Genomic DNA, 14,813 nt, shown 5'->3' on the forward strand with positions numbered 1-14,813 from the left:
AAAAGCATCAGTTCTTCGGCGCTCAGCCTTCTTCACAGTCCAACTCTCACATCCATACGTGACCACTGGAAAAACCATAGCCTTGACTAGATGGACCTTAGTCGGCAAAGTAATGTCTCTGCTTTTGAATATGCTATCTAGGTTGCTCATAACTTTTCTTCCAAGGAGTAAGCGTCTTTTAATTTCATGGCTGCAGTCACCATCTGCAGTGATTTTGGAGCCCAACAAAATAAAGTCTGACACTGTTTCCACTGTTTCCCCATCTATTTCCCATGAAGTGATGGGACCGGATGCCATGGTCTTCATTTTCTGAATGTTGAGCTTTAAGCCAACTTTTTCACTCTCCTCTTTCACTTTCATCAAGAGGCTTTTTAGTTCCTCTTCCTCTTTAGTTCCTGCCATAAGGGTGGTGTCATCTGGATATCTGAGGTTATTGATATTTCTCTCGGCACATTAGAGAATATTTATCTTTAAAAAGATAAATATTTTTAAAGCATTATTTTCTGAAACAATAAAGCAGTGTCAGAATATATATAGCATTAAATTTTACTTGGAAAATGAGTAAAATTTCTGTTTCTAGCAAATCTGTCTAGGTGTGGGGGAGAAAGGTTTCTTCACACATTTGAACACATTAGTCATCTATTCAAATCATATGGCTTTTGAGGTTCAAGAGCAGGGACATTTCACTATATGAAGGTCGAGCTAGACCTGGTGATAGTACACACTCTACTTCACTGATCTCATTGATAAAAAAGCTTTCTATCACTATATTTGTAGCTTATGTATAGAATGTTATTTTTCTGTATCAATGTAAAATCATAGGATCTCAGTCAAAGTGTGTCTTGAATCTCACGTCTCCTTCCTAGCTTCTTTAAAATAGTCACTGAGCAGTATTGAGTATTTCTTCCTTAGAAAATAATATATATTCTCCACACAAGTCAGAAGAAAGATCCAACACATGTTTTAGTTTTTACAGTGACTTAAGTGGAAACAAGATAAAGCACCATTTTTTTTTAAAGACTACTTTAATAGATCTGAGTCTGCTATTTATAGGAACTAGGAAAGAGGTGGGATTTCTCATTGCAAACAAAACAAAACAAAACAAAATAAAACAGGTCCAGGACAGTCATGGGGAAGCAACCAAATCTTCACCTTGAAGTTATGTAGACAGCTCAAAAGCCAGCTTCGTGTGAAACTCTCGGTGTGCATACATGTTTATAGTGACTGCCGAGACACTTGGACAAGGAAATGGAAAAATGAACAAAGCTATCCTATGAACAAAACAAGTACAAGCGTGAACAGACCCTGATGTTGTTTGTATGTTCCAAGCTGGTCTTGTACCCTCTTGGAGTACAAATTACCCTAAGGCACATGATCTTTGCATAAAAGATTGGATAGATAGTCCACCTTTATCAGGAATACAACATCTGGATGTGTTACAGATGTTAGGAATGTTGCTTTCTACTGCTGAGCTTATGGAGCTGCCTCTAGCAGATCCGGATAGGAGGTTCAGGATAACCTCACCTAACTCTTCTTTCCCTTTAGAACAGAAGAAGCCGAAGCCTCAGTGTGAACTGACTTGCCACGTGCCAATAGCATCAAGTCCACTCTCAGAATTCTAGGGCTCTTCCGTGGTTACACTAACTCATAGACTCTCTTCTAGGTGTTGTCATGTCATGGGAATGCAAGCAGAAACATTTAGGAGAAATTGCTTCCTAAAACCCCAGATATCTCGGAATATGAAAAATAAGATGAACTTAGCATAAATGGCTTTGCTGACCTTCTACCTTTTGTCTTTCTTTCAAGACTCTGAACTTGCCTTGATGTACAATGATTCTTCTGTCCTGGAGAACCATCATTTGGCCGTGGGCTTTAAGTTGCTTCAGGAAGAAAACTGTGACATTTTCCAGAATTTGACCAAAAAGCAAAGACAGTCATTAAGGAAGATGGTCATTGACATTGTGAGTAACTGATAAAAAGCAAAAGAGAGAACTGTGATCTATGATTTTTTTTAAAAAAGAAAGAGATGACAGTCAAATAAAACTTTCTTATACATTTCAATTTCTTGTACATTTCTTATACATTGCTGCCCTTTCTGTCCCAGAGGCTGGCCTTGCTGCTGGCAGTGATGCTCTGCTGCTAACAGTCTGGAGTTAAGAATAATGAAAAAACCTCTTGTCAGCAGAAGTGCCATGCAGAAACATCCGTGACATTCGTCTTTTCTCTATGCATTTTTCATGAGACACAGGGAAATCTCTGGTTATCGGAAACTTTATCTGTTTAGCTTTGTACATACAGAGAAATGGAGACATTACATGTCTTAGATAAGCAGAAAATTAACCAGAATATTGTTCATAAAGTATTCTGTAAGCAACCTGTGAATCACTCCATTGTAGTCCAGTAACCACCTTCTAGTCCAAGAAATAAAAACTTCAAAATGTGATGATGTCTTATCCAGAGAAATAGCCCTTTTTATCTCCATGAGAGTGGCTGCTAGTGATTAATGTTTCTATATATTGTGCACATTTCTCTGAACTTCCAGGAAACTTGACAGCAAAGAGGAGTAGATTCTGGCTAGGAAGCAGTGAAGGATTCCTGCACAGGGCTATTAGATGACAGAATTGTTCTCCATTTCTTCTCATGTTCTCCATGATATTTTCATGTGCAAATTATGACTTTTTTCCTCTGGGCATGTTTTACTTATTATAACACTGTTTGTCTTTTAAGGTACTTGCCACAGACATGTCAAAGCACATGAATCTACTGGCCGATTTGAAAACTATGGTTGAAACTAAGAAAGTGACGAGTTCTGGAGTCCTTCTTCTTGATAATTATTCTGATAGGATCCAGGTAAAGCATTTGACTTTGTTCTGTGTCTGTGTGTACACACTCGTGTCCGTGTGTCTAGCTTAGATAGGATTTATGTCTCCTTTCTCCCAGCTTATAATTTTGGTAGTTATAAGCAGGATTTTTATCCAGATTCTTCATCTTGAGAATTAACCAGACAAAGTCCTATTGGCCTTTGCAAGTGGAAGTGCATTAGGAAAAAATAATATCCCACAAAACCAACCACTTACGCAGCTCTGAATTTAATGAACTGAGCATGTAAACAGTTTTTCGCATGATACCTAGATGCGTTAGAAGTGGCATACTTTGGACTATTAATACAAGTGTGAACCACACACAGACACATCATGGTCGAGCCGTCTGGAACGACTCTTACACAACATGTATTTTTAAGTGTCACAGTCACTTGATGTGAATTTCTAGTTTAAAAAAAAAGGAACGGGTGCTAAGCAGAGCATGCACTGGTTTGTTTTAGGTCCTTCAGAACATGGTGCATTGTGCCGACCTGAGCAACCCAACCAAGCCTCTCCAGCTGTACCGCCAGTGGACGGACCGCATCATGGAGGAGTTCTTCCGCCAAGGGGACCGAGAGAGGGAGCGGGGCATGGAGATAAGCCCCATGTGTGACAAGCACAATGCATCTGTGGAAAAATCACAGGTGATGCCTTAAGCTTTCAGAGAGAACACAGCTACACTTTGCTTTCTTTGTTTGCACCTTGTTCAGTCTTTTATTGGGTGATCTTAATTACTTCCTTTCTGACAAGCTCAATTCCCACTTCGTGTTTGCAAGCCTCAAAATTCTTTGATTCTTAGGATGTATATCTGTATGGTCGCATATCTATTCATAGAACAGTATATTTATTCATCGTAACTCGATTCATATAGTATATTCATATGTGTAGAATTATTTCAACTATCTCTTCTCATAAGTGAATAAAGTTCTTTGAATCCATATGGAATACATGGCATTATTTCGGTTTATCTGGATCCACCTATAAATGGACTATTCTAAAATCAAGTCCAAGCCTCAAGCCAAGCAAGGTAAAGAAGCAGAGGTTTTTTTACATCAGAAACTTGCTCTTGGACTCAGAATTCTAAAAGCTATTGTTTCCTGCAGCTCGTAACAACATTGTCATACAGTCTGCTACCTAAAATAGTGACTGTTTTACCAGACTAAGATTAATAGTCTTCAGTATTATATTTGTAAAGCATATTACATTTATATATTTTATGTAAATTCTATATATCATATATAAAAATTTAATTCAGTATATAAATTGAATACATTTGGGTCTCTTTAACCTTTTCCATTGTTTCTTAATCCTGTACTCACACTGGATATTTTTTTTTTAACCAGGTGGGCTTCATAGACTATATCGTTCATCCTCTGTGGGAGACGTGGGCAGACCTGGTCCATCCTGACGCCCAGGACATTTTGGACACTTTGGAGGACAATCGCGAGTGGTACCAGAGCACAATTCCTCAGAGCCCCTCCCCGGCGCCCGATGACCAGGAGGAGGGCAGGCAGGGTCAGACAGAGAAGTTCCAGTTTGAACTGACTTTAGAGGAAGACGGCGAGTCCGACACCGAGAAGGACAGTGGGAGTCAAGTCGAGGAAGACACTAGCTGCAGCGACTGCCAGACGCTGTGCACTCAGGACTCGGAGGCCACCGAGACCCCCCTGGATGAGCAGGTGGAAGAGGAGGCCGCGGCGGGCGGGGAGGGGGCCCAGCCCGAGGCCTGCGTCGCCGGGGAGCCCTCCCCGGGCACGTAACGGGGCCCAGACGCCCATGCCTTTCGTGTGTGTCTTTTGTTTTTTCAAGTAGAAACGTTGTTTCCAAAGTGCATGTCACATGCCACAACCACGGTCACACCTCACTGTCATCTGCCAGGATGTTTGTGGAACAAAACTGACCTTGACGACTTAGTCTGGCGCTCAGGAATATCGTCACCAGTTTTTTCACCTCCATGTCATCAGAATGAGAGGGACATCTTCATGGACAGCATTGTCACAGGTCTGCGGCTCCATCACGCTGAAGAAGCCGAGAAAAATCAACGCTTAAGTGTTTTCTAGGGAGTGTGGCTCATTGGGCAGCCCCAAAGTTAAGATGATTTGGGGTTCTTTATTTTTTCTTTTTGTTTGCAATATTTTCAGCAGAAAGAAGGCATTATTACATGGATGCAGTGAACAGATGGGTGAAGCAACGAATGGGTCAGGAACAGGACACAGTGTCAAGCTGTTACCAGGAAAAAGATGAGCCACAGAAATTGCATAATTTTCTAATTTCAAGTCTTCCTGATACCTGACTGAATAGTGTGGTTCGGTGAGCTGCACTGACCTCTACATTTTGTATGATATGTAAAACAGATTTTTTGTAGAGCTTACTTTTATTATTAAATGTATTGAGGTATTATATTTAAAAAACTACGTTCAGAACTTCATCTGCCACTGGTTATTTTTTTCTAAGGAGTAACTTGCAAGTTTTCAGTACAAATCTGTGCTACACTGGATAAACCTAATTTACAAATTTTACTTGCACCTTAGACTTCATAGCAATTAACTGATTTGTAGTGACCCATTGTTTTATATACCAATGACTTCCATATTTTAAAAACAAAAATTGACTTTATGTTGCAGGAAACCCTTTTTTGTAGGTCTTCATTTGCTGGCTTTTCATTTTGGTCTATTCAGACACGCAGAGTTGCTCCCCATTGACATTTCTCTTCACTGTGTGCAAAGTGAACATGTGTTCCATAATACTCTGATGTGTGTTCTGTCTAATGTATCTCAAGCCTCATGGACACTCAGTCATCAGCTGGTATTATCTGAAGCAAATGAGAGATATATAAATACCCAGTAGCTAAAATGGTCAGTCTTTTTTAGATATTTTCCTACTCAGTGTCTTCTGATAACTTTTTGCTGTGGTGGTAGACCCTCATTTCACAAATGCATGTCTTTGTAATAACCCACACATTTCATGCTCATTTTTATTGTTTTCACAGTCAGTTATAGTAAGAAAACCTTTCCCCCTTGTGCTGCTTCATTATTCAGTGTGTGTTTGAACCTCTGTCCACATTTACTATGTGGGGTCTTATCAAATATATCACCGCCATTCTGATGGATGCAAAGAACAGGTAGTCAAGTTAGAGTTAGCATTCTTTTCTGCCATGAGGTCATATATAATGACTAGCTTTTACTTTTGATTTACAAAGAAAAGTTAATGGCTAGCTAATTTTTAACAATATTAGTAGAATATATTAATGAACACCAATACAATGAATGCTCTTTTGTTTCTATGATTTCACCATGGGATTAAGAACTGTATGAAGAATATTCCTGAGAAGTGATTTTAAGTGTAGCAGTGACTCTTCCTTAAAGGACAGCCACATAACACATAGTAGCATTTCTTGCTTTATCAGTTATCATTGATCCAGAAGTACATCTGGTGGAGGAGAACTTTAAATATGCTGATAGAAAGAAGTTGAAAAAAAAGAAAAAAGAAAGAAAGAAGTTGATGGTGCCCCTAGCACCAGAGATTTGGTGATATGATGCCATTTTAAATTACTCAGTTGGGTAAGAAGATTCTGACTAAATCAAACATTAGAGATCACTCTTGGCTGAATTTAGTATCAAGAATTGTATTCCAGTTTTAGAGATTGATTCCCAGTATTTACCTTTAATTGGCATCTTGGGGCATTTATTTAGTCTGGACTTTCTTCCCATTTCAGCTCTTAAAAAATGTTTACCTTCTCTGTGAAGAGTTTGGAGCCCAAATAATCATTTTTCACAGTGATATCCAAGAACTCAAGTAGAGGCTAAAGGAGTATCTGACCAAACAGAAAATAGAACAGTAAATGAAATTGTAATCCTGAAAAATGTTTATATTGGGGATGTCTCAAGGAGACTTCTGGGGACTAAATCATCAGCCAGGGAAATGACCCAAGCTGAAGATACTCACTATTTTAATCCCCTGAGAGCCACTGATGGTTAGAAACATGGATAGAAAAATTAGGTAGCTGTGAATTTCAACACAGAGCACAAGATAGGAACTGACCAATTAATTATCAGATTTTCACCTTCCTTCCCCTGTAAAATTCAGACAGTAATCTTTCAAATAAAGTCTAATGTTTGGCAAGTGGTTTCACAAGAACAATTGGAAACTTGTTTCCGTTTTAATTTTGTCCCTGATAGAGGTCTAGACGAAAAGACAAAGAATCTAAGGATTATTCCTTTTTCCCAAATACTCTCAATCCCTCCCTTTCCTCATGCTTGGTACTTCCCCCAAAGAGTGCCTAGAACTTAAGAATGAAAAAAAAATTAAAACAGCAATATGTCACAGATCGGGACCTGAAAAGGTATATAACGGCACTAAAAAAGGGAGACTTTTTTTTTCTTCAATTTGTTGGTTTTAATGGTCACATGTGTGAAGATACCCACTGATGGACAATCAAATTGTAGGAAAAAAGTAATATCCAAAAGACAGGGACTAGTGCACTATACAATCTTCTTTTCCTCTCCCTTCTCTCTCCTCTGCTCTCGCCAAAGTGTGCTTCAGAGTTATACACTTCTTTGTTAAAAAGAATACTCTTTTATAAGTGGCTTTACATTTCCTAAAATGTAAGAAAATACAGTATCTCGGTACTGTATGGGGAAGAAGATGTCCAAGTTTGCATAAAACCAGTACATTTCAGCTTGCAAGTTACTAAACATAATAATGCTGTTTTAATTTTCTTTTCTTTTATGTCACTTAAAATTCACAAGAAAATAATGTAGATAGAACAAATTGTAGACAAGGGAAAAAAAACTTGAATGAAGTGGATTTTACCGAAAGCTTTATGATACTTTTTGAATGCATTATTTATTTTTTTGTGCCATGCATTTTTTTCCTCACCAAATGACCTTACCTGTAATACAGTCTTGTTTGTCTGTTTACAACCATGTATTTATTGTAATGTACATACTGTAATGTTAATTGTAAATTATCAGTTCTTATTAAAACATCATCCCGAATTGGGATGGTGTTGATATATTCGGAAACTCTTGGTGAGAGAATGAATGGTGTGTATACATACTCCTTGTACATTTTCTTTTCTTCTATAAAATAGTCTTGTCACCTTAGAGCTTGTTTATGGAAGATTCAAGAAAACTATAAAATACATAAAGGTATATAAAATATAAAAAACATAGCTGCAGGTCTTTGGTCCCAGGGCTGTGCCTTAACTTTAACCAATATTTTCTTGTTTTGCTGCATTTGAAAGTAAGGTAATGGTGGGGTTAGGGCTGGGCAGTTTACATCTGAGCTTTGAATCAGTTGGGTTTCTGGCAGCAGCTGGATTGTACAGAACCATGGTCAACCTCTAGAGCATTCTGAGACTCTTTTGAGAGAAAACCCCTTAAATGCTTTCTGCCACGAAGCACCATAGCATATATGATGGTGTTTTTTCCTGTAATATACTAACTGAGCTGCTTCAGTTAGTTACATTTGATTTTTTTTTTTTTAATTTTCAAACACTACTGGGGAAATATATTCTTGTCTAATAATTATTAAAAGTCTTTTTGACTTCTTGAGCGCATGGACAAATGAACTTGATTTGGAGCTAGAGCCATAGGTCATGCATTGTAGTACTTTATTATTTGGCTTCCTGCCATGTTAAGAAAAAAATTCCATGTTAGGAAAATATGAAAAAGGTCATTTTTTTTAAACCATGGAATTTTTCTTCAACTAAGATGAATCAAATTTCCTTATGTATACAAATTCATACATTAAACACAAAGTTTTATATGATGCCAATTCACATAGCATAATGGAGTTACCATTCTCTTGAATGTGTGATTCTGCAAAACTTAACTTGCTTTAGAATTTTTAAATTTAACCTTGCATAGAGGCCAGCTCCTGAAAGCTATGAAAAATTCCCAGTGGCTGATGTGGAAACCTTTTTCTACTGCTGCCCAGCCCTCAGGATGTGCAACTTAGTGAAAGGAGAGAATCTTTTTCTAGGAAAAATGAGCCTCCTTTTATTTTATTTCATTTTCTTTTTTGACACAAACTGTAGATTTTAGCAGCCCTGGCCCAAAGGAATTTGATTACTTTTGTTTTAAACAGTACAATGGGGACACTATAATTACAAAAAAGGAAAAAAAATCCTTACTGATTTTAGTTGTTTTAAATTTGATTTCTTTGGATATGTTTTCAGAGTGGTCAATTGTGTGTGAGCATTACAAATGATGATTCTTTTAGTGGTTTCTTAGCCTCTCTTACAGCCCATGGGGATAGTACTGTACATCAATACCTTCATATGAAATTTTTATATGCAATGGAAATAAAAGCATGGGTTGATTCTGCCTATTTATGACTCAATCATTTACAAATAAGAGTATTCATTTTAACTCGTAGTTCAGTCAGCACATGTTTCCAAGAGCCATGAGGATTGTTAAGGTGAAATAAAGGATAGTGACATCATACACTACCAGATATTTGTAGTCCAATAAAGCCAAATTATGTAGATTAATCTTGCTATAGAGTAAAAAGGCAAAATTATGTAGATGGCCTGTAAGACTAAGCACTAAAAGGCTTGGGAAGGGAACTCTGATTGAGTGTTCTGGCATACTGAAAGTTATTCAGATACTCAACAGTTATTTGCTGGGTCTCTACTCTGCAAACTCTAAGACTGTAAGGATTCATCAATGAACAGACATAATTCAGCTTTTGTGAGTTTAAGGTCCATAGGGGACAAAGGCATTGAACAGTTCCCTACACAGCATCGGAAGTGTCCTTAGTACAGCAAAGAAGCTGAGGTGCTGTGATTGAGCAAGAACCTGAGCTTGGTCTCTTCCAGAGGGCCAGGGCCAGAGAAGCCTTCGCTGGAAGTGATTTGGGGCTGAGCTCTGAAGGAGCTCAAAAGGTAACTTGGCAAAAAGGAAGAGTTGACAGGAAGAGAAGGGTCCAGACAGATAAAACTTCATTTGCAAAAGTCCTGAGGTACAAATGAGCTCCAAACCTCGGGAGAAATGGAAGAAAAGCACTCCTGCTTCCTTGCTCTTTACCCTCTTACCCTGCTTTCTTCCCTTTATAACACCACAAATTGACATGTGACTTCCCTGGTGGCTCAGATGGTAAAACCTGCCTACAATGTGGGAGACCCAGGTTCGATCCTTGGGTCAGGACAATCCCCTGAAAACAGAAATGGCAACCCACTCCAGTACTCTTGCCTGGAAAATCCCATGGAGGAGGAGCCTGGTGGCCTACATACATACAGTCCATGGGGTCGCAAAGAGTAAGACATGACTGAACGACTTCACTTTCTATTTATTTGTTTATTGTCTCTTTCCCACCAGAACAGAGCTTCATGAGAGTCCATTCTTTGCTCAGCAGTGTATCCCTCACACCTCAGATGGATCCCTGGTACACAGTAGGTGTTTAATACTTGTTGAATATCACTACCAAATTGATATTGGATATAATTTAATCTGGGGATCAAGACATTTAGGGTCTGGTTGTTTAGATAAAGAGAGTTCACAGTTTTCTATCCGGTTGCTAACTAAAGACTCTGCCTCTTCCTCACAAATTCTTTTTCCCTGAATGGCAGAAAATCAGTTTTCATGATCAATCAGCACAAGTGTAAGCCCTGAATCTTAACTACTAGTAGAATAAGGTTGAATAGAATAAGCTGTGCTCTGCCTCCTCACCATTTTCTCCCACCACCACAGGCAACCACAGCAGCTATTGCCCCCAAAGGCCCAAATCATCCCTTCCAGGAATGCTTGATCTAAACGCAGGTCACTTCCTCAGCCTACCACCCCTAAGTGAGATTATGCAACAAAAGAAAAGCTGCCCTTCTTTTCCCTATATTCCCCCAGGCTGATTTAGGCCAATTTGGGTGTGCTGAGTTTACCTGGGTTTAGGTATTTGATCTGGAAACATCTCCCACTTTGAGCCTACAAGAGCAAAACATTCCGTGTTACCAGACAGCACCACCCCTAACAGGGACGAACTGCACACACAGAGCCTTATTTTAATGGAATTCCACCTGTGCTTCTCCAGTGTGCAGATTTGGAGGCTGTTTTTGTCGCAGTTATTCTTGTATTTCCAAATGCTCAATGTCAAACGCAGTGCAATGGGTGTAAAGCTCAGCCCAGGAACTCAAGCCTGTAAGATACACTGCTTGCTTTATTTATATAAGTTAACGTGGAGTCTGTGTCCCCATCCTACTAACCTTAAGAATTTCCATCTCTGTCTTTATTACTACAGCTCCTCTCCCTTCCAATATAAAAGTTCTCTCATCTCCAGCCGAGTATAAGCACACGTTGGTGTCGTCCAGGCAGTGGTGGTTCCATACAGTTTCTGGGCTCTCTGCTTCCTTGTCAGGCATGTTGTATCCGCTGAGGCCAGGAATTCCGGTTTGGGGGTCCTACGTCCTTTCGCCACCATGGATGCAAAGGATACTCGCCTCCCAAGATCCGGAGCCACTCCCAAAGTCAATTCAAAGAAAGACCTAGACAGTTCCTCCAAGTTGGCCATACTCAGTAAAACCCTAGCCACAAACGAAGTGCAACCCTTTCCCTGGCCCGCTCTATCTGAGCGACAAACAGAGTGCAGCCTATATTTCTGTCCGGCTGTATTTTTGGACCTCCCACCCCTACCCCAGCCGGATGATTAAACTGCCTGCACACGTAGGAACTGACAACTTGCGTTCCTCGGGCAAGCAGCAAGCCCACGCCATGTTAACACGACACAAATGAAACAAACAAGGAGCCACCGGCTGTTCCTGGGCGACAAAGGGTCCCCAGTCAAGGACTGAGGCTTTGGAAAGGAAGGGAAAACTTGAAATGTTACCTTTTTCAACAGGTCACCGCAGAGATTGAGGAGAGCGGACACTGGTAAGAATTTTCACCCTTGGCTTGTGCTGTTTATTCTAGGAGCCCATGTGCAGCCTCCAGACGAATGTAGTCTTGTGTCTACTAGAATTTGACAAGATTTTTCATTAATTTTAATATTACCTTCCCCCTGGGCTGTTGAGGAAATAACCAGTAGCAGTTTACTGGAGAATTTCTGGGAGTTTGGTAAACCCCAGGAAGGACCCTCTTTTATGGACAGATAGAGGGGCGTTTGAGTTGCTGTGGAACGATTTGACAACCCCCCCCCCCCCCCCGCCCCACCCCGTACCCTGAGTGAATGCAAATGAGAGAACTTCGGGCCTGTGTTTTGATGGGGCCTTTCCCAGTGACTCAGTGATAAAGCATTCGCCTGCAGTGCAGGAGACCAGAGTTCAATCCCTGATCTGGGAAGATTCCCTGGAGAAGGGAATGGCTACCCACTCCAGTATGTTTGTATGGAGACCTCCATGGACAGAGGAGCCTGGCGGGCTGCAGTCCATGTGGTCACGAAGAGTCAGACACTACTGTGTGAGGGAGCATGGAGAGTTTTGACCATGGACCCCAGGAGGGTGCAACAAGGGGGAGTGTTCTAGGTTTCTGGCTTTAAAACTCTTTAGTGGACTTTATTTGTGGTCTTCTGGTCTCTTCAGAGTGGAAAAGCAATTCATTGGAAGCTTAGTGAGTACTCACATAATAGAGGATAGAGGCGGGTGGTAGGAGTCACCTTAGTCTTTCACTGTTTTGTTTTAGACAGGTCTTTAATTTTTCATTCGCCTCTTATAATGAAATGTTCAATGAAGCTTTGGGGCAGCCTTGCTGTTTGGAGGCTTTGGCATGCCAATTAAAATAGATATCCCATTCTCTTTGTTGATTTGGGAAACACTCTGAGGTGCACTTCTTAAATGAATGACAATTGTCTCTTTGGAAAGTTCCCCATGGTGGTCATGGTAATTCTAATTTGTCTTAGTAGGATTTTGCCATTTTTGCCATATTTGCACCTCCTGGGCCACAGTTCTTAGACATAAAATAAACAGGTGTACCGGAAGATGGCACTCAGTTCTTCGAAACTAGAAGATCTTGTTACTTTAGCTGAGCAGATTAATACCTAAGTTGGGGCTTTTGTGGTGTTTTACAAAAACTTTTATGAAAGAGTTTTGTTGCCGAAAAACTGTTTAAAAATGATGAAAGAAGTCAATTCAGGTTGTACTAACAAACTTTAATGAAATGGAAATCTCCTTTTGGAGAACTGCCAAAGAGGACAGAAAGCAAGAAGCTTTTATAGGATGAAGAATAAAGAGCAAGGAAGAGACAAATAGAAAATATCTGCTTGCTGCTGCTGCTGCTAAGTCACTTCAGTCGTGTCCAAATCTGTGCGACCCCAGAGACGGCAGCCCACCAGGCTACCCCGTCCCTGGGATTCTCCAGGCAAGAACACTGGAGTAGGTTGCCATTTCCTTCTCCAATGCATGAAAGTGAAAAGTGAAAGTGAAGTCGCTGAGCCGTGTCCTACTCCTTGCGACCCCATGGACTGCAGCCTACCAGGCTCCTGCACCCAAATATCTGCTTGGCTGGGGACAAATAGTCCAACCTTGTTTGGGGTAGGAAGCCAGAGGTGGGTTGGTTTTGGGGGATTGGCTGATGGGATATGATGCATATCTGCTCAGGAAAAGCATTTATAAGAACATGAAAGTTTTAATATTTCAGTTTGTTGATGCAGCGTCTCAGGCAGAAGCCACTCCATCTTGGGCCTAGAAATGTATTTCATCAGTATTTTGTATATACCCCTAGATTAGATATGTACATGGCCACCCTAGGTGGTATCTTTTGAAGAAAACATACTTCTTTTGGCCCAACTAGTAGGCGTGCTTCAATCCATGGGGTTGCAAAGAGTTGGACACGACTGAACAAAAACAGTAAAGATTTAAGTCAAGATGTTAATATTTGCCTATTCTATCTTGGCTAATACCGGCACTCCTCAAAATGTGGGCCTTTAACTGATCAGAACCAACTGGGTTCTTGTTAGAAATGCCGATTATCAAGTCCCAGCTGAGATTTCTAGAGTAAGAGTCTCTAGGGGTGGGTCCCAGAATCTGTCTTTTAACAAGTCATCCTGTTACTTTTCTGCACCATAAAGTTTGAGAAACACTGTTCAAGACCTATTGAAGTTGTTTTTTCCTCTTTTGGCTTTGCAAAAAAGGAGAAGTAATAATCTCAACCCCCTTTCTAATTCATTGTATTTACTCAAAGGGATACATGTTACTACAGGAGTGTCAGCAGGTGACATGGTATAGCTAATGGCAATTGGAGAAACAGTAGAAACGTGTTTAGCAAGCCGGTTTCCATCCATAAGACTCAGTATTATTAATGGAGAGACACCTACCTTCACCCCTCCATCCCTGCCTCCTCCATTTTGGAGGCCTGTGGCAAGCTCAGGTTGTCACCTGCACCTACAAGTTATAGACTGGAGTTCCAGAGACATCTCTGTCTTGAAGCCTATTAATTTGCTTGAGTGGCTCAGGGAAGCATTTTACTTACCAGGTCACTGATTTATAAGAAGGAGATATCACTCATGAAAGCCAGATGGAAGAAACACATTCAGCAAGCGATGGGGAAAGGGCAGAAGTTTCCATGCCCTCTCCCAGCACACCACTCTCCCCAAATCTACAGTGTTCACCAACCTGGAATCTCTTCAACCCCCCCCCCCCCTTTTTTTTTTTTCTTAATAGAGGTTTCATTGTGTAAGTATGAGGAAGTAAGTCATTGGCCATAGGAGATTAAATCAACATCCATCTCCTCTCCCTGGAAGCCGTGGGTGGAATTGAAATTGGCCCCCTGACCCCATCCTTAAGTGTTTCCCAAGCCACTATTAACATAGTAAAAGACAACTTAATTACTCTTTAACACTTAGGAAATTCCGAGGGTGCTAGGAGCTTTATACCTGAAACTGGGAAGAAGACCAAATATATATTTTTATGGTAAATTACAGTATTACATATCACAAGTTGGCATGGACTAAAGGATATATGATTAATATGACATTCAAAGGAGAGAAGATACCATCCACATTCACCCTGCAGGGCCATTAGTGTAA

The 14,813-nt window shown here is 40.3% G+C and overlaps 1 protein-coding gene across 6 annotated transcripts in view; it reads left to right on the plus strand.

Annotated features, from left to right (window-relative positions):
* PDE4D (phosphodiesterase 4D) overlaps positions 1-9,192 on the plus strand; it is a 1,264,832-nt gene extending 1,255,640 nt beyond the window's left edge. For all 6 annotated transcript variants that reach the window (XM_018065509.1, XM_018065510.1, XM_005694677.3 and 3 more), the window contains 4 exons: positions 1,807-1,961; positions 2,728-2,850; positions 3,323-3,505; positions 4,205-9,192. In XM_018065509.1, the coding sequence (XP_017920998.1) occupies positions 1,807-1,961; positions 2,728-2,850; positions 3,323-3,505; positions 4,205-4,621 (878 nt within the window). In that variant the 3' untranslated portion in view covers positions 4,622-9,192. The remainder of the gene's footprint in view (positions 1-1,806; positions 1,962-2,727; positions 2,851-3,322; positions 3,506-4,204) is intronic.

The sequence above is a fragment of the Capra hircus genome, chromosome 20, assembly GCF_001704415.2.
Source record: "Capra hircus breed San Clemente chromosome 20, ASM170441v1, whole genome shotgun sequence".
Lineage (NCBI taxonomy): Eukaryota > Metazoa > Chordata > Mammalia > Artiodactyla > Bovidae > Capra > Capra hircus.